This window comes from Botrytis fragariae (assembly GCF_013461495.1).
Source record: "Botrytis fragariae strain BVB16 chromosome Unknown tig00000795, whole genome shotgun sequence".
Lineage (NCBI taxonomy): Eukaryota > Fungi > Ascomycota > Leotiomycetes > Helotiales > Sclerotiniaceae > Botrytis > Botrytis fragariae.
In genome coordinates, this window is record NW_023501011.1 from 733,381 (window position 1) to 754,743 (window position 21,363).

At 42.0% G+C, this 21,363-nt stretch overlaps 8 protein-coding genes across 8 annotated transcripts; 5 read left to right on the plus strand and 3 right to left on the minus strand.

The window, feature by feature from the left end:
* Positions 1-1,039: 1,039 nt before the first annotated feature.
* Positions 1,040-3,265, minus strand: Bfra_007135 (putative duf500 domain protein; the record flags this gene model as incomplete). The annotated part of the gene is made up of 3 exons (XM_037337509.1): positions 1,040-2,922; positions 2,992-3,046; positions 3,116-3,265. 3 exons carry the CDS (start codon positions 3,263-3,265, stop codon positions 1,040-1,042), a joined length of 2,088 nt encoding a protein of 695 aa, XP_037186889.1.
* Positions 3,266-5,445: 2,180 nt separating this feature from the next.
* Bfra_007136 (uncharacterized protein) lies at positions 5,446-5,905 on the minus strand (the record flags this gene model as incomplete). Its single annotated transcript, XM_037337510.1, has 2 exons — positions 5,446-5,627; positions 5,713-5,905. 2 exons carry the CDS (start codon positions 5,903-5,905, stop codon positions 5,446-5,448), a joined length of 375 nt encoding a protein of 124 aa, XP_037186890.1.
* Positions 5,906-6,862: 957 nt separating this feature from the next.
* Positions 6,863-8,176, plus strand: Bfra_007137 (putative serum paraoxonase arylesterase protein; the record flags this gene model as incomplete). The annotated part of the gene is made up of 3 exons (XM_037337511.1): positions 6,863-7,119; positions 7,176-7,602; positions 7,658-8,176. The coding sequence occupies 3 exons, from the start codon at positions 6,863-6,865 to the stop codon at positions 8,174-8,176; spliced, it is 1,203 nt and encodes a 400-aa protein (XP_037186891.1).
* A 2,275-nt stretch (positions 8,177-10,451) lies between these two features.
* Positions 10,452-12,947, plus strand: Bfra_007138 (putative fungal specific transcription factor protein; the record flags this gene model as incomplete). The annotated part of the gene is made up of 4 exons (XM_037337512.1): positions 10,452-10,465; positions 10,708-12,154; positions 12,201-12,491; positions 12,549-12,947. The coding sequence occupies 4 exons, from the start codon at positions 10,452-10,454 to the stop codon at positions 12,945-12,947; spliced, it is 2,151 nt and encodes a 716-aa protein (XP_037186892.1).
* A 1,048-nt stretch (positions 12,948-13,995) lies between these two features.
* Positions 13,996-14,844, plus strand: Bfra_007139 (uncharacterized protein; the record flags this gene model as incomplete). The annotated part of the gene is made up of 1 exon (XM_037337513.1): positions 13,996-14,844. One exon carries the CDS (start codon positions 13,996-13,998, stop codon positions 14,842-14,844), a length of 849 nt encoding a protein of 282 aa, XP_037186893.1.
* Positions 14,845-15,809: 965 nt separating this feature from the next.
* Bfra_007140 (uncharacterized protein) lies at positions 15,810-16,703 on the plus strand (the record flags this gene model as incomplete). The annotated part of the gene is made up of 1 exon (XM_037337514.1): positions 15,810-16,703. The coding sequence occupies one exon, from the start codon at positions 15,810-15,812 to the stop codon at positions 16,701-16,703; it is 894 nt and encodes a 297-aa protein (XP_037186894.1).
* A 793-nt stretch (positions 16,704-17,496) lies between these two features.
* On the plus strand, positions 17,497-18,471 carry Bfra_007141 (putative alcohol dehydrogenase protein; the record flags this gene model as incomplete). Its single annotated transcript, XM_037337515.1, has 1 exon — positions 17,497-18,471. The coding sequence occupies one exon, from the start codon at positions 17,497-17,499 to the stop codon at positions 18,469-18,471; it is 975 nt and encodes a 324-aa protein (XP_037186895.1).
* Positions 18,472-19,302: 831 nt separating this feature from the next.
* Positions 19,303-19,900, minus strand: Bfra_007142ia (uncharacterized protein; the record flags this gene model as incomplete). Its single annotated transcript, XM_037337516.1, has 2 exons — positions 19,303-19,717; positions 19,770-19,900. The coding sequence occupies 2 exons, from the start codon at positions 19,898-19,900 to the stop codon at positions 19,303-19,305; spliced, it is 546 nt and encodes a 181-aa protein (XP_037186896.1).
* Positions 19,901-21,363: the final 1,463 nt, after the last annotated feature.

Below are 21,363 nucleotides of genomic sequence, written 5' to 3' on the forward strand. Positions count from 1 at the left end.
TTCTCCCCCCTCTCCCAAAGAAACAGCAGTAACACAAAAAACCTAACATTCCCCAAACCTCTCTTCCCAAATCAAACAATACAGCTTCCAACCCGATCTCAACAACACCCTAGACCTACTCTACTCAACCCAACCAATCATCTTCCTAATCAACACATCAACTTAACCCCTTCGATTATCCCATCTACAACTTCTTCTTCAATTCGATCAACCTTTCCTATAATTCTCGTATAGATTTTACATACCACCTGCCCAAAGCTATTCCAGATTAACAAAAAAAGTCACCAATCCGCGGAGCAGTGTCATATTGAAAATCATATATCACGTGATATTTTCATTTCCGTCACAACAGCTTCTGCGCCACTACCACCAAACTCGAATTATCTCAACAGTTTAGGAATCAGCGTGATAAGTCTCAAAGTCTCACAAGAACAATTCAAATATGGACTCATAGTATCGATATAATAAAGTGCTTAGAACCATCTATATATATCGTCGTTTGATGTTTGAACTCTCTCCCGTTTTCTCCCTTTCAAATCCCTTTTGTTTTCCCACGGCTAACCGCCCTACTAATTCGATCTATCTACCACAGGATTAAGATATTAGAATCTAAAGATTAGATATTAACCCTCGTCTCCTTTTACTCCCCTCATCTCCTATCTTTCCAAATCTTATCCACAATCTCCTTCCCAAACAAATCCCATACTGCCAATTTTGAACCTTCAATCCTCATAATAGATATAAGAGATTCATTAACCATTACGGGAGATCCCCAAGATCCCCTTCAAATCCGTCCTGAATATCTCGCCCATCCCATGCACACAGAAAGTAACCCCATCCATGCCTTTCCCAAACCCCAAGAAATGAAACCCAATGTAACCCATATATAACAAACTCCTCAAACTCCGTTCATACTATGATTGGAGTCTCCGTGTGTACACCGAAGCTTCAAATCCTAAACCCATATACCGATATCCAGTTTTCAATTCATACAGAATCATTTCTTTTATACAAGTCTCTCCTTCTCTTCAATCATTCTCTAACTCCACCCTCCTGGAATATTCACAGCAATTGAGTGAAAGGACTCGGTATTTTCTTTGGTAAGAGTAGGTCGCTCAGTTGAGCGTGCGTTATCGTGGAATTCGATCTTCTCGTTGAAGTTAGAGTTTTCGTGGGCTGATTTGATCTCTGCGTGCCCTTCCTCGACTTGTTCATGAGAGTCTGATTCCTCTGATTCAACATCCTCCATGAGGACAGGAGTTTGTTCGAAACTCAGTCTTTTTGGGCTGAAAGGAAGTGGTACCATGCTGGCTTGAGATTGCTCAAAGCTCTTTCTATTTGGGCTGAAAGGGAGTGGTGTCATGCTGGCTTGTTCCAAGCTACTTCTCTTGATGTTGTTACTCTCAACGCCATGTACATCAACCTCTTCAAAGCCTTCTTTCAATGGACTTCTATCACTGTTTGGGGTAGTCATAGAAAATTTGCTGTTCCTCAATGAATTCCTTGGGGGTAATGGCGGTGGTGGACCTCTCTTCGGGATGTTCACAACACCACCTCGTGCCTTGATTGCTTGGGGTGTAATGACTGTAGCTTGTGCTGAAGCAGCTTCGAAAACTACAGGTTCCTCTTCTTCGAAATCTTCATCGTCGTCTGAGAGATCATCCATCGAGTTGAATGAATCCTTTGAATCTTTTCGTCTCTCATCGATTTCCTCGGTAATGAGAGGACTGCCGTTCATTGTCGTACCGTCAAATTCTTGGCTATGGTTCAAGCTCTGATATGGTCCGAGATCAATTTTCGTGTAGTCGACTTCCTCCGGTTCCAATACAATTGCCTTTTCGTCTTCTTCTATAATCTTGTTGTCTTCGCTGTAACTTGGGCTCGTGCTTGGTGATAATGTGCGAGGTGATCGGATCGAAAGTGAATCGTCTGTTTGTGTGCCCATTTCAGTAGTCTGCGTTCCTCGATCTGTACTTGTCCTTGTTTTCCCTGACATGTAACTTTCTCTATTACTCCTTGCACCCTGAGTGTCGAAACTTCGTCTATTGAATCTGGTGAAGATCGGACTTGATGGAGATGGGTTGTATTCGAATTGTGAACTGACTGGTCGAGCCTTCGTTCCCGCTTCGCGAATCTCGAATCCTGCATCCTCTAATGCCAATACTCCGAAAGGGTCCGGATCATCTGGTTCAGGTATGCCAAAGGTTGGTATCATCGAAGTAGGAGCTTGTAAATCCACATCACCAGGTGATGGTTCATCTTTCAGTTGATCCAACAAGTTTGTATCCACATCTTGCTTGCCTTCTGCGGCCTTGATTGTTTCCATAAGCAATTTCGTTTCAAAAGGTGCATTTCGAACTTTTCCGGCCAAGATGTCTGCAACTCCAATTCTTTGTCCGTAAAATCGCTCGTTCTCATCTGTTCTTTCGATGATAACCGTCCCATCTACCTGCACACCTGCGTAGAAGCCACGGGACTTTAAGTAAGTGAATATTGGCTTATTGGCTTGTTTCCAGTTTCCATCGTTCTCTAAAACTCCTCCAACTCCAATGGGACCTGCGACAGCACTGATCTCCCCGCCTAAGGTTGCTCTTATTTTCGTGAAGGATTCGAGAGTTTTGCGATTATTGATGACAACAACACAATCATAGATATCGACGCCGACCAGAAAGCCCAGACCTGCAGTATGTAAAAGAATTCCAGAAGGGGGCGACCATGTACCATCTTCTTTCCTCGCGATTAATATTCCAGATCCTCCGGCACCCGAAATCCATAAGCCTGTTCGCATAGTTGTGAATATGGCCAAACCGACGGCATTTTCAATAACCTTTTGTGGAATCTTCTTCAAAACTCTTTGTTTGGAATTCGCATTAGGACCAACTTGGGTCGATGGTCGATCTTCTTCGGTGTAAAATCCATCCTCTACGACGTAGTCATGTCAGCGAGAGCACTCAGAAGAATTGGAGTGAGAAGTAGGCCGAAAGTACTCACTACAGAAAGTTTTCAAAATTCGAGCAGCTTTATCGCATTCCTTGTCTAAAGAAGTCTATTTGTCTTCATCAGCATCTGGAAACCAGACTTTGGAGAACGTGAACGAGAGGGGAGGAAAACTTACGGGCCAAAAAGCTTCGGAACCAATTTTGTTTGTTAATCGATTGACGGGAGCACCCAGTTTATCTGCCCATGCCCAGGTCTTATCAAAACCTTTCTTACTGGTGGTTTTCGTCCTGTCCCATGATGGGAGCCATGAGACTGCTCTTTGCATTTTTGTTCTTTCGTCTGGTTGATTTCGTAAATACCTAGTATGTTGTGCGAGAAGTTCCTCCGTTTAGGCTATTCGAGGTGGGATGGGAAAATGTGATGATTGATGACGACAGTCTATGCGTCGATAGGTAGGTAGATACTTGGCCGGCAAACTCGATTTCTGTACCTACTCATGTATGTATGGATTGGATAAAGAATAAAACAATTATTAATCAAAACATTCAAACTTTTGGATTGATATGTGGATTAATTTGTCGCATTCTCAATAAATTATATTTCCAGACTGATCAAAAGGAAGAACCCTTTCATTGTCGTTCTTCAAAAAAACAAGAGAATCCAGGAGGGATTGAGGGGTTTTGAATTCTTTTTCTTTTCTTTTGACTTTGCCCTCTTCATGCAGAAAAAAATAAGAATGTCCCAAATCAGGTCAGGGTCAATTAATGATTGGGGTCGTGAAATTGAATCGTGATCGGTCGTTGTTAAAAAGTGCTAGTTAAGCAGAACGGTATCTACGGAAGGAAATATGGAGGCTTGACAGGAACGAAGTAAGTTGGTACAGTTTGTGTAGTCTTGTAGTCTTGTAGTCTTGTTTGTAGTCTTGTAGTCTTACAATCGCTCTTACTCGAGTAGGTATTTGGTTAGTTACCCAGGTACAGTTCCAAGTTCCTAGTTCCAACTTGCAAGCCCTTGGATGCGTGCGGGCTGAGTAACCGTCCTGCTAGTTTCTGTTTTTGCTTTTCGATGCTTCTTCCTAGGATGGTCTCCAATCACCAATCAATTCCAAGTATTCGAACGAAAGTTTGCGGAAGGGGCGGGCGGGTTCCAAGGACAATATAATGATGTCCGAGCATACAGAAGAGTACCGGAATTTAGGAAGAGTAGGTGGTAAGATTACGATGCAAACTGGAGTCCTTCGCTGCAAGACTTGGGGAAAGCTGCAAATGGACACAAACTGATGTCATGCGTTGTGTTGTCGTGTAGACGTGTTTCGGAGAACCAAGGGAGTCGGAGCTGGAGTACAAATGCAGAAGAAGAAAGAAAGAAAGGAGGAAGGAAATGAAGAAAGAGAAAGAAGAAGTGGAAGGTTCAACTTAATTCCACGCTATGCTCTGTCGACTCGATGGAAAAGAAAGTTCATGGAAGAAAAGCAAGAAGAAAGAAGAAAAAAAGCAAAATTCAGCTAAATTGAAAATCCATCAGTCTAATTCGATATCACATTTTCTTCATCGATATTTCGGCCCCAATCGCTCGACAATACCTTCGCGACATATATCAATCTATCCATATTTTTGGAACATTCCAATTTTATTTTTCATTTATTTTCCGTTACAGAAAAAGGAAACAAATTTGGGAAGAAATTTCCTTACCAATGGAATCCCTCAGCACCGAATAACCCAGGGGTGATCAAGGGCGTTGTAAGTGTATTCGTTCTAGAGAATGTTTCTGAGATTCCAAAGACATGGGGTTCCTTGATGTCCAGGAAGGGCTGACTTCATCACCAGGTTTGTTTACCCAGACATGTCGAAAATTTGACGATAAATCTCGAAGCTTACGATTACCATTTTTACCACGAGGGAAGTGGGCTCGGTGGGACAAGATGAGGTGGCTAACAGAGAGTTCCTTGTGTACTCTAATTCGTACCTGGTGTTGCCATGGGAAATGCAAAGAAGCATAGAAGTTGACCCAAGATACGAAATATATACCTACAACGTAGAGCCCCTTTCTTCTCGGGAGTGGAATCGGTATTGATTTTACTAATCGTGCATTGTTTTGAACCTGACGTTGATTTCCGGTCAACTGCATCTGAAAGGGGGAAAAAGGGTCACAAGTGAGAATGTTGACGATGGGGTCCAAAGGGGCCATGCATTGATTCACTGGTCACTGGGTGATGGGGTCTGTAATCTGGAGGAAACTCCTGCATCGTGTGATTGTTGTGCATTGTAACGCCGTCCCACGCTCGCCTTGATATGATTTTCTCTATCACTACAGTTCATCCCATCGTTACATCTGAAACCACAAATCATAAGTCATAGCCGACTTCTTACTGACGAAACTAATCAATCCGACTGAACCCCGCATCCATAAACCAACCGCTTTTCTTTCCGTAAACTTCGTAATATTCGTAATCGATAGTTCGTTACGTCGTCACACTAAAGGAGACTCCGTCGATAAATTTTATCCTTAAAAAAGTTTTCCGGTCAATCCTTCTCCACCAGATTTCAATCCTCCAACCAAACCATCTCCACAAGAGTCGGCTCCTCCTAAGATCCCGTTTGCAAGGCCCTCTCCGTTTGTCTTCAATCCGCCAATGGGTCCTTTGCCTTCTCTAACATTTTGTGCTTGTTGATTACCCTTCAAGTCACCTACAGAAACATGTCATTAGCACTAATCAATTATGAAGGGTCCGAAGAATGAGGAAACACAAGCAAGGGACATGATGCTACTTACTTGCGAGGAAATCTGTTCCTTCTTGAAGACCTTGAAGACCCATCTTCTTTGCTTCAGCCTTGGCCTTGAATTTAAATGCGAAGACGCCCAGTTCCTCGATGTAATCGTCGAGAAGTCCCATGGCATAGGCACCGCCAACGAGAACAACGATTGTTGTGATGGTCGCCAGGACGACATAAAGGGTATTGGCCATATTGGAGGTTTGGAAAGTGGTATTAGAAGTTCAAAGGAGGATGTTATTGGTTTTGAGGGCGATTTTAATGGGTGTAATTGATTATTCTGCGGAAGAAGAGTTCTGTTGATGGAATGAAGGAAATAGAAAATAATAAACAGATCTTAATATCTCTTATATATTCAAATCAAACCTATCTTTCCATACTCATCAACCTACCTGTCCTGTTATGCTTTGTTGCTGCATATGACGTTTTACTGATTCTTGGAAGTGAATATATTACGCAGAAACAAGTTTATGTGGATATCCTTCTTTCGAAAGCAGGTTGTTCATGAAGAATGATGGCCCATAAGCCCAGTAAACCAATAAATTGGAGTCATCCTTTACAGTGATTCCCTGATCACATTTTCGACAAAACTACAAGATACAATGACACAAGAGTTGTTGATGCTGGCGATAATTCATTTGATGAAGGGGTAACTTCAAAGGTTCCGATGAAAGCTCGCTTTGAATTGATGCGCCAAACTCAAAACAGTTAGCTCGTCTCAGCGCTCTCAGTCACGTGTAGCTTATCTAATCAGCTATCTCACATTCACGAGTCCCTAATTAAGTGTCTACTTCGATCTACCTACTATCCAATTCAATTCATGTAATCCATGATACTTTGAGCTTCAACTAATCACTCGAATTACCACCGAGTTAATTTAACCAGGAAGGTAAGCTTTATCATGCTTTTGTGCTTCTGGCATCACTTATTAGTAATGCACATGCAACGGTCTTACATCTCACGTTAGTAAAATATGGGTCTGAGCCGCTGAGGATTGTCACCCTGTCAGCAGGGGGAAATCCCAACGACACTTTCTGTAATGTTATCGAGACATTTTGATACAAACTCTTTTCCAAAACCGCAAACTTTATATATAAGGTTGCATACCGATAGCTTCCGAGGAAATTAATGAACCTTCACAGTTGGGAATAATGGGCTCCAAAACAATCATTTTAGGAGCACTGACCGTCCTTTCTGCTGTCTTTTATCAAACAATCCTGAAGGATTGGTTGTACCTCAATTTCGGAGTAGGACGAATTCATAACAATCTCGAAGATTATCCGTTTACATGTCGACGAGTAGAGCATCCGCTTTTAGCATCTTGCGAAGATCTCTTTCTTGATCACGAGGATCGTACACTGTATGCTGCATGTTCGACAGTTGCAAGTCGAAGGGGCTGGGGTCCGGGGTAAGTCAATATTCATTCTATGTCTGTAAGGCACGACATACTTACAAAATTTCCAGGGGAAATCTTTACAATGTATCCCAAAGAACCTTGGAAGATCACGTGTCAGTACTTAAAATCGATGAGCCGGGAGAGGATGGACTCTTTGGACTACACACGCTAGAAATTTCAGGAGGGTATCAGGGGGTGGATAGTCATAAGTCTATTGATGTCCATGGGTTTGATGTTGAGTTCTTGTCTGATTCTCGATTGAGATTTTGGATGGTCAATCACAGGCCAGCAATTGATGAATCTGGCAATTTTCTCGACGCTACAAAAGTAGGAGCGAACTCCACCGTCGAAGTCTTTGACTTGGTTCCTGGAACCAAAAAACTGGAATTTGTCAAGACCGTTGCCAATCCAATCATTAAAACGCCAAATAACATTGCCGCAACCGGAGATGGTGGGTTTGTAGTCACTAATGATCATTCAACTAAGACCGGACTTGTAAGTAGACCTGTACCATTAATACATTTGTCCAGGCTTGCTCACAAATATATAGCTTCGCTCATTAGATATGCTCATTGGAGGAGGAAATATCGCTGTGTGTGGGTCTGACAATCAATGTCACTCTGGTCCCTCCAATCGATTTCCCAATGGCATTGTTCGAGGACAAGATGGCCTCTTTTATGTCGCCTCATCCATCAAAGGAAAAGTTTCCGTCTATGCTCTGGAAGCCAACAATACATTTACTCAAACTGACGAAATTGATCTGCAAATGCCATTGGACAATCTATCCGTAGATGCTAATGGCGATATTCTGGCAGCCGCATTTCCAGATGTAGTCAAGCTGGTAAAATCGATTGATGATCCTACAATCAATACTCCAGCTACGGCTTTCAGGATTAGAAAATTTGATACCGAGGATGGAGGGTGGAAATATGTGGTTACGAAAGTTTTAGAGGATATTGAGGCGAGTGTTCTGTCGGCTGCTACTTCGGTTGTACATGACCCTAAAACGGGGAGGTTGTTTTTTGGTTCTATCACCGCACAGTCTATTGTTGTGTGCGACAAGATTTAGAGTTACTTATCCGCAATGACTGTAAAGTCAGAAGCATGATGACGCAACCAATCAATCAAGTTTCATGTTGATAATTCGATATCCCTGTATTGATACTCATTTTCAGATGCGCTATACATTTTTTTCCCTATTGTCTCAAAATTCCTAAGTCCCCCTACTCAAAATCCAAGTCGGGCAGAAATTCCCCTCAACTAACAATCACATATATACATAGAAACCCCCCGCCCTTCCAAATACCCAATCCCAATGAAAGCTCCAATCCTCTTCCAAATGCTAGTATCCACAAAGCAAACAAGCCCTCCCTCAGAAATTTACATGAACCCGTCCAGCGGACTCCCCAAGATAAAATCTTCAACGGGACTGGCCACCAAATCTCTCGTCATAAGCGAAAGTCCCACATTCCGATTCTGATGATTCGAGATCATGGAACCGATAGTTGTTGTGATTGATATTTTGGGGGCTGTCCCGGATCTATTTGACGAGAATGGAAAATTGGAGAAAGGGGTTGAGGGGTAGATTGAGGCTTGTGATGTTGTTGATTCTGATGTGGAGGGCTTGGGGTATTTGGGAAATTTGGGGGATGAGGATGAGGATAAGGATTTGAGGGTCGAATTGGGTGTGGAAGTGGAAGTAGAAGTGGTGTCTTGGGGTGATTCTAGGAGGAGGAATCAGTGGGAATGGGGTTCTGATAATATGGAGATGAAGATGGAGATGTGAAGAGAATCTTACGTTTTGAGGTATCTTCATCTGTATATTTCATTTTCTGGCCGTAGAAATACACAAAATCCGTAGTATTCCGCGAGGAGCTCTCCATTTTGGTTTTGGTTATCGATATTTTTCTACAATGATATCGACGACGAGAAAAATAACTTTCCAGTAACAGTCAGAAAAGAACTGGCGCACGGGACGGGTGTGAGATGTGGAGAGAGACATGAGGATTGATGGGAATTAGATGTACAATGTTTGTTTTAATGATTCGAGAAAGTCGAGAACACACCTTTATTATCTCACTGTGTATAACGGATGAAGCGTTGGGAATGATGGAATGGCCGGGAAGGTGACCGGAGGCGTTACGCACTTGTGGGAGGGAGAGCTTTGGACTTGGCCACTTGGGTATTCGATGTCGGAAATTTCAAAATGAGATGGAAATCTTGGGTAGAAGGATAGAATGATCAGAAAGACAAGTGGAGTTTTGAAAATCTCTCGCGTTTTTGCGTATATAGATGGTAATTATCATTTAAATATTTTCAACGCAATTTTAGGTCGTAGGCACGGGGTTCGTGAGAGCATTCTTGCCGCCCGAGAATTCACCCCGGATTTCTATTCTCGGATTTGGAAGGATTCACACGCACGTGGAGGTATATGAAGTGATGTGCTAGAGGAAAGTCGGATCGTGGTGAAGGAGTATCGCAGGCTGTAAGTTTTAGAAATGGGAATAATTCTTCAAGACAAACCCGCAGTATTTGAATGGGATTCTGCGCGTGGAGAATTATAGGACCTTGGCGAATATTTGCAGATGGTTGTAGGGATGGACAGTTGGGTCTTCTATCATGGTCATTGGGTTTTTTGATGATGACCCATTAAAGGAGACCTTTGCAGGGAGGTTTTGTATACTGATATCATTACATTGAATTCATTGAGAATACTTCATACCTTGAGATTTTTAATGATGATGTGATGAGCCGCGAGGAAAAACTTACGAGAGTTGTATATTAGCCGCCGAAAGATCGTTTAGAGGAACACTAACAATTCCAAGAGAAATTTAAAGAGTGGAGTATAGAACTTAATTATGAACTTAATTATTATCCCGGTGCTTCTGAAACATAGTGATTTTTATTATGAGAGCATGAGATTAATCCTCAACTCTTCTTGTATATGAAAAGTGGGAGTCTATGTCGTTGGTCTTAAATTCTCGTGACTTTACAAGTACAGGCGTTCGGAAATATGACTTCTGTACTTAGGCTGATTCTCCCTTGCAGTTTCATGATTGTGAAGAAAGACGTATCTATAATCACTACTCGTAGATGTCTTAAGTTCATGTCGTCATACCCGTAGAGGTAGAACTGAGCATTGACTCAAAAGTAACTCTTGGCCAGCAGATTTCTAGAATGGTAGTGGTACTGCTACCATTATAGAAATTAGTCGGTATTGTGATACCTCGATGCCCCTTTATTCGAATCTCGGCAAAACCTATCTTTACAGCATCTTGAAGGCAAAGTTTCGAATTATATACTCAGGCAATATCTTGCGATTTCCTGAATACCTAACTATGATGATGACGTTGCTGCTGTCAGACAAATTCGTCGTAAGCGCCGAGGTCGCTCTTGATCTTATCGTCCGTGCTATCGGTGCCTTCACGTAAACATCTCTTTCCCATAGTATTTTCTTAACTTATCAAAACCACTGCCTAAATACTAATCAGGGTTTTATTGTTTTGTAACTCAAACAATACATCCCCATTTCAACTCCAACTTAATTTTAATGTCAATGATAACTTCACCTCCCTCCAATTCCTCCAACCCCCGACGTAGGAAACGTAAGGATCAAGCTTGTGAACCTTGTCGAAAGGCAAAAACACGCTGTGATCATACAACTCCCATTTGCTTGAGGTGTCAACGAAAAGGTGCCGCTGCAAATTGTATATATGTGCCCTCGCATCCTCCTAGTCATGGTCCTTCCTCTGAACACTCGATATCCAATCCTTCTCTTCCCGTCGGAGATATCACGAACGACTCTATAGTGTCGCCGCAAACTTCTGGCTCTATAGATTCACGGATAGATCATGCTGCAGCATCAAGAAAAGTCTTTGGGTTCTATGGTCCCACGAGTTTTTCTGCACCCTTTCTTGATAACGAAAATGGTCTCGTGTCGGATGTCGATGATGAGGGAGAAAATGCATTTGCTTCAGGTTCGATAACGACGCCCCCCACGTTATCTATAGTCACGAATGGTCAACAAACTGCAGAAATATCTTTGGGAATGAGAATTTTGAGTCAACTTCCTGACCAAGTTACCTGTGAGTCACTTATGGAAAATTATAATTTAAAATCAATAGAGTACGCTTTCCACAAGCCTACTATCCTACACTGTATGAAATCCCTATGGTCCACATTCGGTCAAAGTCTACGACATCCAAGGAGGCCAGAAAGACTCAAAGAGGTAGTATACTTGTTAAGCAAAAATACCAGTATAGAATTCCCTGAGGCTAATGATGGAGATGCCTGGTTATCTTCAATGTCAGGTATGAACTTTAGGTGGGAAATTCTGGGTATACTATTCTGCGTACTGGGACATCGGGCTGCTGGTATGCGAGACAAGGAACAAGAATCTTTTTTTGAAACACAGTCAGGTAGAAGAAAGGAGAGGCTTGTTTTTACTGAAGAAATGTATGAGTGTGCCGAGGGCTGTGTAGAAATATGTAGTAAGATGGACATAGGTAACATTCTTATGCTGAGTTTATTGTGGAAAACAAACACACTTCAGAGTGAGATCATAGGAGATATGTGTAAGACTTATTTATTTCTGGTCAACGATGATGAATGTGTTGCTGATAATGATGCTACAGCCTTCAAATTATGGAGACGACAGGGCGACAAAGTTCATCTTGCTACAGCTCTAGGCCTTCACCATTGTGCCATTCGCCCCGATGCTGGAGTTACGACTTCGCTAGAGATCAAGAGGCGTATATTCTCTGCTATATTTGTCAACGATAAAACGTTATCGATTTTCACTGGTAGGCCTCCTGGCTTGAGCCGTCGCTATAATTCATGTCCATTACCTCTTGATCTCGAAGATGAGCTTCTTCTGGCTGGAAAAGAGACTCTTCAAGAAGCAGCGAGGAAGCTGGATGAGAACGGTTGGAATAGAGAGGGTAACATATATTCTTCCTCGAGAATTCGAGCATCGATGATGTATGGTGAGATCATAGATGAAATACTCGAGATTTCACTCGGACTGTCAACCAATTCTCCGAAGCTCGTATAATGTAAGCAGAGCTCCGAGAAGCCATTCAGTGTCTAATTAGATTAGGGACCTACGAAAACGAAACGAGAATATTCAGGAGCGGCTTCCACCATGGCTTCGTCTTTCAAGCTCTACTCCAACCAACTCATCTACAACTACCCATTGGATACAGACTGCACTTAAGTTCAATTGTCTTCAGTGCTCATTTATTTTGGAACAAGTTTTCGTCAGAAAAGTCAAGGGTGACAAGCAGCCACTGCTTGACATTTCGAGACAACTCTTGGCACTAACGGTGTCAATGTGGACTTCCAAAGATCGGTTTCTGACCTATTATTCTGACTATGACTGGATTGTAAGTAGTGACTCACGGTTGTTAGTTTATGCTAGGAAAAGCTAACAAACTTTTCAGATCATGTGTTACGGAATTCCATCAGCAGGCGTCATATGTGTTGAACTCATCAAAGAGATGGAAAATCACGCAGCTAAGCCAGCATACTACTTGCCCCGATCAGAAGTAATCCAAAACCTTAGTCTACTGGTCGGCTTCCTGGATTGGGTAAGACCGACAGCCGCGAATCATGAATTATGTGGAAGAATGCGTCAAATTGTCAAGAGGACTTTGGATAAGATTCTTGATCCCCCTAAGAGTACCAATACTCCCAAAGCGTCCACTTCTACTACACTTCCGTTATCAAATCTTGATTTCGAACCGATGGTCATGGACGACTTAGATTGGCTGGATACTATTGATTGGGCCAAAGGACCATTTATGGACTTGAGAATGGAGGGATATAATGAATTCTCTTGAATCGCGGAGTAAAATATCCTTGGCCAGATCTTGCTCTTTTTCTAGAGCCAATACAAACCAAATTAGCTTCGGAAACCTAAAGATCTTCAAGAAATCTTGGATGATGGTGGACTTTGTGTTTTAGCGTCTCTGGTATTTCTGGTGGCACATGAAGAGGAGCAATGTAGATCGCATGAAATTTATGAAATATGCTTCCCATTTTAGTAATCCAGCCATGAAGGTTGCATAATGTATCGAGAAGTTATTACATCCAATATCATTACTTATGAAGTGGTTTGTATTGAATGACAGCTTTGTTCAATCCATCAAGAGATAACGATTCACAAAACCTGTGTGGTAAAAGCTACCAAAAATAAATCGTGGGGAGGAGAGGCTTCTAGAATGAATCTAGATTAGCATTACTAGCATGTGCTTGTCATCTATAGCTCGGGTCTAAAATCGAATTACTCCACAATTAGGGCTACTAGTATATAGATTGAGGAGTAGTATATGAGTAAGCTTGCTCAGAATTATGTGAAAAAGTAGAATTGTGGTATGAATTAAGGATTAGGATATGAAATAGCTTGTGACAAGAAAGCATAATCGTATAAGATAGACGTTTAGAGCATGAATTAGCTCTTTCCCAAGCTGGAATCATGTACCAAGAAAAGGCTACAATATGGAATTAAGCATTAGGACTTGAAATAGTACGTACTGATTAGACAGAATTTTCCTATGGAAGTGTCGATCTAGTTTCTTGAGATCCTATAAACTTGAAGTCTGTCCCCCTGTCATTTCATTCTGATCTTTCCAGTACCCAGCTTGCCACCTACACTCACCTACACTTTGTTCGAACATCTCTGATATATTAGACAACGCTTCCTAATACTTCATCCTACACTTATAATTCTTTTGATATCTCTGATATCAAATAATAACACACATCATCTTTAATCTAATCTTTACACTTATACTTTTGCGACCTTCATTCAAATCTTTTCGACATCCTACGCATACCCCTTAAATCTATTACTTCTACTCATAAAGTTAAACGTATCAATATCTAAAGATGTTCTTCCAGGAATCTAGCGATATGAACCGTTCAGGAAAAGGACAAGGAGTCAAAAGAAGAAGATCAATTACTTCTGAAGACTTCGTTGAGACCAAACGTACTACCATTGAAGTAAAAAGAATCATGTCCTCGAATTCCGACGGAGAAGCAACACAACCACTTACCGAGTTTCACCTTTTCGAAAAACTTCCTCAGGAGATCAGAAGTATGATATGGAACTATACTTTCCAAAAAGACGTTGCCGTTCAGGTGAAAAACAATGGTGGTCTCTATCCCATGAAAGGTGTCTTTGAAACTCCCAGCATCCCTGCACTTCTCGTTAATCACGAAGCGATGGAGGAAGTTCAAAGGCACATGAGAAAAACAGCCATGTTTGGATCTTTCCCCTTCAACAAGCAGTCCGACACCCTACACTTATTCTTCCCACTTCAATTTTGGGCTTCATGGTTAGACTTCGGAGAAAGCAGTCCACTATCTTCTCTCAAAGTCAACCACCTCGTACTCAATGGATTCTTCTTCCGCAGATTTCTTGGAATCGATAATTCTTCAATCGATCAAATCGAACGTCGCACTCAGCAATTCTTCACGATCCTCTCCAAAATGCCAGAGTTGAAGACTTTATCTGTACCCACCACCGGAAAGGACGTATCCTCGCGCACCAAAGACGGCAACCAAACGGAGATTGACGCTCAGAAAAAGGTGAATTTCGAACTTATCGACAAAACTTACCAGAAAATGACGAAAGAATTCCAGAGAGAGTTTTGCCCTGAGTGGAAGATACCAGCCCTAATTTATTTAGACGACCAAGCGAGCAAACCGAATCACTTTTCCGCGGACGAATATTAGTTTGAGGTGTTGGGGATATTGGAAGTTTGCAGAAAATCCTCCCCTGCAATACATACTTGGAATATAATGCTTTCTGTTTTTTATTGGTGGCTGAACGATTGGCCGATAGCGAATTTTGTAAATTTTGGCTGGATTTTGGGCGTCATTATTGTTTTCTTTGCACATATTGCTTATTATTACATTTATACCATTGGCTTTACTCATCGTTGAGCATCAACTCAGCTTTGAAAGAAACTGTTTGCGGATATCTTTTTGGATTGTGGAGGAGTTTGTTAAGCACATTGTATGTAGATTGAAACAAATTGCAAATTAATCGACTGTCATTCGTCCACAAGGAAGTGAGCTGTATTATCTGAGCTGTACTGGGTATTATTAGCACTATCGTATCACATCATGTTACTTAAATGTAATTCACTGCGAAGTCTTTGCGCACCTGCTGCAACTACCTAGAACCCCCTTTCTTCATCACTTCTTTCTTTTTTGGTTTAACTTAAATCAATTGACCTCCAGAGTTCTTATTTACCACATGATACTAGTCTATATTGCTTTTGGCTCGTTTTGGAATATTCTTCGAAAGCTTCTCTCCGAAAATAAACTTTTTTGCGAATCAAGCGATATAGTGAATGATTGTTGCTCCTATCTCTTTCACTTCATTCAACCGATACAACAAGGACTACACCACAGTCAATTCTTTTATATATTATCCATCATATTACAAGATTGTTAAAATGTTCCAATCACACTCTCTTTTTAGTTAAGCCGTAAAAAGGAAGCTGTAGCAGTTAGTTATCAACCATCTTCCTTTCAACTTCACATCTTTATAAAGTCTATAAGATAATCTAATCGTGAATTATTGTTCTTCTTTATAACAATTCAATTCCTTGACCTTCTAGTACCAAGAAAGTATCACAACATTTCGATCAATAAACAATAAATCTACCAAAGTCCCCGACATGTTACTCAGCATGGAGGGCATTTCACCCCAGTCGATCAGCAGAACATATGTAATTATGAAATCCCTACCTTCACGCAATGTTGTTTTGCAGAGAGCTTCAAATAAACGTCCTATGGCCGCTCGTACATCTTTCAACACACCTACTGGCATGGGTAGAAGCTTCATACACTTCCACTCAAGAAACTATTGTAGCCCTAGCTTCATAGCTCCTAAACCAAATAGAACTTCAAAGCCTGACGATTCATCCACTGGCATTGATAACTCTAACATTACCACCCGCAATCACGCTTATTACCAAAGATACAGCATTTGTGGCTTTCACCCCATTGCCTGCACTTCTCTACCACCAACCAAGGGGCTTCCCAAAGAGGACAAGCGGGTCAAAAAGACTGGTGATGAACAAGAAGATATTAAGGCAAAGGAAACTGGTCATGAACATACTTGTCCTGTCCACTCATACAGTCATGCTTACTACCAAAAATTCAGCATCGATGGCTTCTGTCGCATCAATGACAATCCAGCAGATTCTAAACCTACCAAGAAGCCTTCTACAGTGGAGCCCAAAGGTGAACCTAGAAATAAACTCAAATATGAACATGTCTGTTCTATCAGAACATGCAATCATGTTTACTATAGAACATTGAGTATCTCAGGCTTCTACCCTGCCCCATGTAGTACACCGTCAAATCCTGAGTTGAACAAGCCCACCTGCATCGCACCCAAGATTAACGTGGCCGAAGCACTCGCTCTTGCTGCGGCTTTTACCCCAACTACTTGCTCTCACCAGAAGACAAATGACAACACAGAGCATTTAAACTTAGAGCATGAGATTAACACATCCGCTCAGACAATTGAAGAGCTTGGTTTCGAGGCCCTTGGCATTACTGGATTCCAGGGTGCCTAAAAGGATATGATGGAGGATAATGAAGACGACGGGGAAGCTGTTGAATTTAGAGAGGGAGGCCCTGGTCCTGTTCGTGCTGGTCTCTGTGCAGTTTGGCTTCTCCTTTGCCCAACCTAATTTCAGGGTCTTATGGTAGACGGGTGACTGGAGAAATGTTGATGGAGTGAAGCAAAAATCAAAGGGAATTCGATTAGCAAGGGAAGCCTCTGCAAAGAACTTTGTTGTATCTGGTATTTCGATAGCGTGATAAACGCTAGATAATAGGAAGGTTGGGAATCAGCGGCATGGATACTAATATTCTACGGAACATTTGTCAATATCTATTAGTAGATCAATATTCAGTTGATACTCTCAAATAATTAATAATATGAGTGACCAGAATGAACGTGATGTATTATTTACAAACCTGAATACTTACCCGTCGCTGTGCACCTACCCGAGCACCCCTCAATTTATTTGCGGATATTGCGGAAAGGGGTTAATGTTCCGTAACCTTCCATACCGGATTTTTACCCCGCCAATTCCCGATGAAGAGCAACAGTTGAAATATCAACACCCAGTGTCTAATGATTGTTATCATAATTGGTATTTGTCTAATACTTGTCTAATGCACCAGGAAAAATTAAATCATAGGGAATGGGGCATGTCGGGTGATTAGTAGCTTCTTAATAATCGAGCTGCAGGATTTCGGAGCCTCTACAAAAAGCACATCAAAAGTATTACTTTCTTGAATTCCCATTTCAGCATTAATTGCATGTCATATCGAATCATCTCAAATCAGACTCAAAAAATCATGAGTACCACAATGAAAGCACTTCGACTTATCCGCGATGATCCAGCAGCAGCACCCAAGTTGGTTCTCCAGGATGTCCCAAAGCCTACATTGATACCAAACCACCTCATCATCAAAGTCCACGCTTCGGCAATTCATCCAAGCGACCTTCTGAATTCCAAAGGTGGTTTTCCATATACCACATTTCCCCGAACTCCAGGTCGTGATTTTTCGGGAATTGTAGTGGAAGGCCCATCTGATCGAATCGGGCAAGAAGTCTACGGTACCAGTGGGAACACAATCGCCTTCACCCAGGACGGTTTCCAAGCCGAATATTGTCTCGTTCCCGAAAATTCTGTTGCGCCGAAGCCCGCTAGACTCTCATTTACTCAGGCAGCTTGTGTTGGCGTTCCGTTTACGACTGCAAGCCTTGTACTTTCGCGGGCACATGCCAAGAAAGGCGAGACGGTATTGGTGACAGGCGCAAATGGTGCTGTTGGCTCGGCAATAGTTCAATTGGCGAAGTGTATGGGTTGTCGAGTGATATCTGCTACTAGAAGCGATAATGATGACGTCAACACTGCGACTGATCCAGAACTCAATGCCGTTGATGATTTGACGGATGGAAAAGGTGTGGATATTGTGGCGGATACTGTAGGTCAGCCTGCTTTGGTACAGGCTGCTGTCAATAAGCTTGCGAGAGGAGGTAGATTAGCGTTTATTGCATCACCTAGGGGTGGCGCTGATACGGGACTGACATTAGATATGTTGAGTTTTTATCGAGGGGAAAAGTCATTGGTAGGGTGCAATACATTGGCATATGGTGTCGAGGATCTTGCGGTTCAATTGAAGGAACTGACTAGTAAATTCGAAGAAGGGTCGTTGAAAGGAGCAGAAGAAGGATCATGGACAGAGATTGGGATTGAAAATGGTGTTGAAGCGTATGAAAAGGCATCGCAAAGAAAGGGCGGGAAATTTGTGATTGTGATGAATTGAGATTCGAGGTATTTAACCAAAATTACACGGTGCTGTACACTTAGTGTGAACAAAATTTAGTGTAGTTAGGGCCTCATGACCCCTATCATGAAGTCGAGGATCTGTTCTGCTAGGGCCAAAAGTCCTCGACATTCAGATTGCCATTACCTCAGATTTTAACTTTCTGCATTTTTTCTAGATCTATGGAAGCATCAAAAAATCGCCAAACAATTTTCTCTTTGTGCAAAAACATTCTAAAGCTTTCCAACAAGTTACTATAGGTTTGGAATGTTTGCCGCCAGATCTTTCAAATTTTTGAATGACAAGATTGTCGAGTCCCACATCCTTTCAACGAGACAATGATAATACTGCTCGATTTTATAATCATGGATGACTCAAGTTCTATGAGTACCAGAACATGAATCTTTCGACCTCTCATTAATACTCAATCACAATTCCGACCCCGAACGATCAAAACCTAATCTGGAAGAAGCCTACAGAGAGACGCAATATCTTGCAAACTCCTGCCGAGATGATGGTAATGATCTTTCCTATAAGCATGAGAATCAACTCAACTGACTTTCCGATTTGAATAACGCTAGACTCATTTCCCAGGATTCTAGAACCCGGCCATCCTATTCCAGACGACTTAGGTGAAATATCTAGGTTCGGTTGAACGCGTTACGGATAATACATACACATTCAGTAAAAACACTGTACTGGCATCCGAAGGATATATCGTGGTCATTATTAAAGGGAAACTAAACAGTGATAGCTCAACTATTATAAACTCTCAAAGTCTTTTCCTTCTCTTCACTCCACGCCACTTCGCAGCCAACTAATGTTTCATTTTTAACCAGCCGCAACACATTTTGAAAGCTGATTATCGCAATCACTAATTTCCACATCTGACAACTCCCCATTATTAATCGCATCCGCGCAAGCATTATGCTGAATTGCACATGACCTATCAACAGCATCCTCAATATCCGTAAAGGTGTTTCCATTCACAGAAAATGGTCGATCTGGATCAGTTGTCGTTTCGACATTTGGAGGTTGAATACCTCCCACGGCCGCTGCAGTTCCGGTCGGTGCGGGACCTGTTGAAGTTGAGGAGACTAAAACCGTGGTTGTGTTGGCGGGAACGGCAGTCAAGGTTAATTGTGCGTTAATGTTGGGTGCGGTGGCGCCATTGTTGGTGTTGTTCTGGCGTGGGAGAAGTGCGAGAGGGGTGGGTACTGGGGCATTGTTCAAGTTGACAATTTTTCTGTTTAAACGTCAATTTATACATCATTTTATATCCATCAGTGATGACTTACGGAGATGGAGCAATGTTACTCGCATGTGGTCCTAATGCACGACGATGTACATGACGAGATGCATAGCCTAATGCGCTGTCTGAAAATGCAAGACCCACAAGAAGAAAAGTTGAGATTGCTGTGAACTTCATGGCTTTAAATGGGAAATAATGTTTAATTGATCGGGTCAAAGATAGTGTTCGTTATTCGTCCTGCGCGTGAAAAGAAGAAAAATAAAGGAGACGTGTTACACGATCAACGTGGAAAGAATGTTTTGAGGTATGAAATGAATGTGTTGTCAACTTTGAGAAAGTGACTAAAATTGCGATCAGATGAAAATGATTAGAGAAAGTGATTGATGAAGGGAGGAATGATGCTTCCCCGCAGATTGTATATATATGCCAATGTGGAGCATCGACACTAAAGCTTGGAAGAACATATGGAACGTACTCCACTTGGACTTGCGTCCGAATCTTCTTGATCCGTCCTTGAGCCTCCTGATTTAGATTCGCAGCATTGTACCCGATTGGCTGTTTTTACAACACCTTACTTAAGCTTTGTTTCATAGGGTAATTTTGTAACGAGAATGCTCACCTCAAGTTCAATCCGAATATTCAAATTAATCTGATTGAGGCATGATTGCGAATATGGGATTTACTAGTTGTTTTGTAAGTTAACAACTTCAGACGATTGAACTGGAGCTGTTATGCAATTGGGATTTTTACTAGACCGCAACGGAAGCGATGCGCGAGGTACAAATTATGTCTTTGCAAACGGAACAAGGGTAACCTCAGAGCAGCGCATTTTAATCTTGTCATAGAGACTAACTAAATCTTCTACCATGCGAGCCGATTATCGTCTAAGCGGCATCGATATAGCTCATAGGGCTGACTACCCAGGTATCTAGAGGAAACAAAAACGTACTTCAATCAGATCTACCCGCACCTCGCAAATCAGATCGAAAATGACGCTACTGCAATCATTTAGGACTGGAAATGGCATTCTTGCTATGCATGATGAAGGATAAGGTAAAGACTTTCCATATAAGGCGAAACATGCGATGGTGGGCAAAAAGACGTGGCGAGGAGGTCTGACCGCTAGCTTCACCAGCAAGAAACTGAAACTGGACGAAGAATCTGAGGCCGGTGACGGCGCAACAGTAATCCGAATGCTCTGTGTGAAAATATGAAGTATGCGATGAATTGGATGCATCATATTCAGGTCGACTACATTGATGAAACATGGTTTCATTTCAGACCTGACGGGATGCAGTGACCATCCAGCTTGTAAAGGAAGATATAGATCCAGGTCTGCCAACTCATGAAGATGTTAGACTATCATCTGAATTTATTCAAAAGCAAAGACACACGGACTTTCCTCAGTAAGAGTATCAAAGACAGCCAGAATGGCTTGAGGTTGGTGTAGATGGAGAAATGTCAAATGTCAAAGTTGTCAGTCTGGTTCCACAAACGGAGCATTGACCATGCATCACTCGGCGAGACGGCCGCTAGCGCGACTACCCTTTAGGCTCTCTTCTCTTCAGGCCAAGCATCGAAGTGCCATTTCCACCTCAACATCAATTCATCGAGTAATTCGAATACATCTACGAGATTTT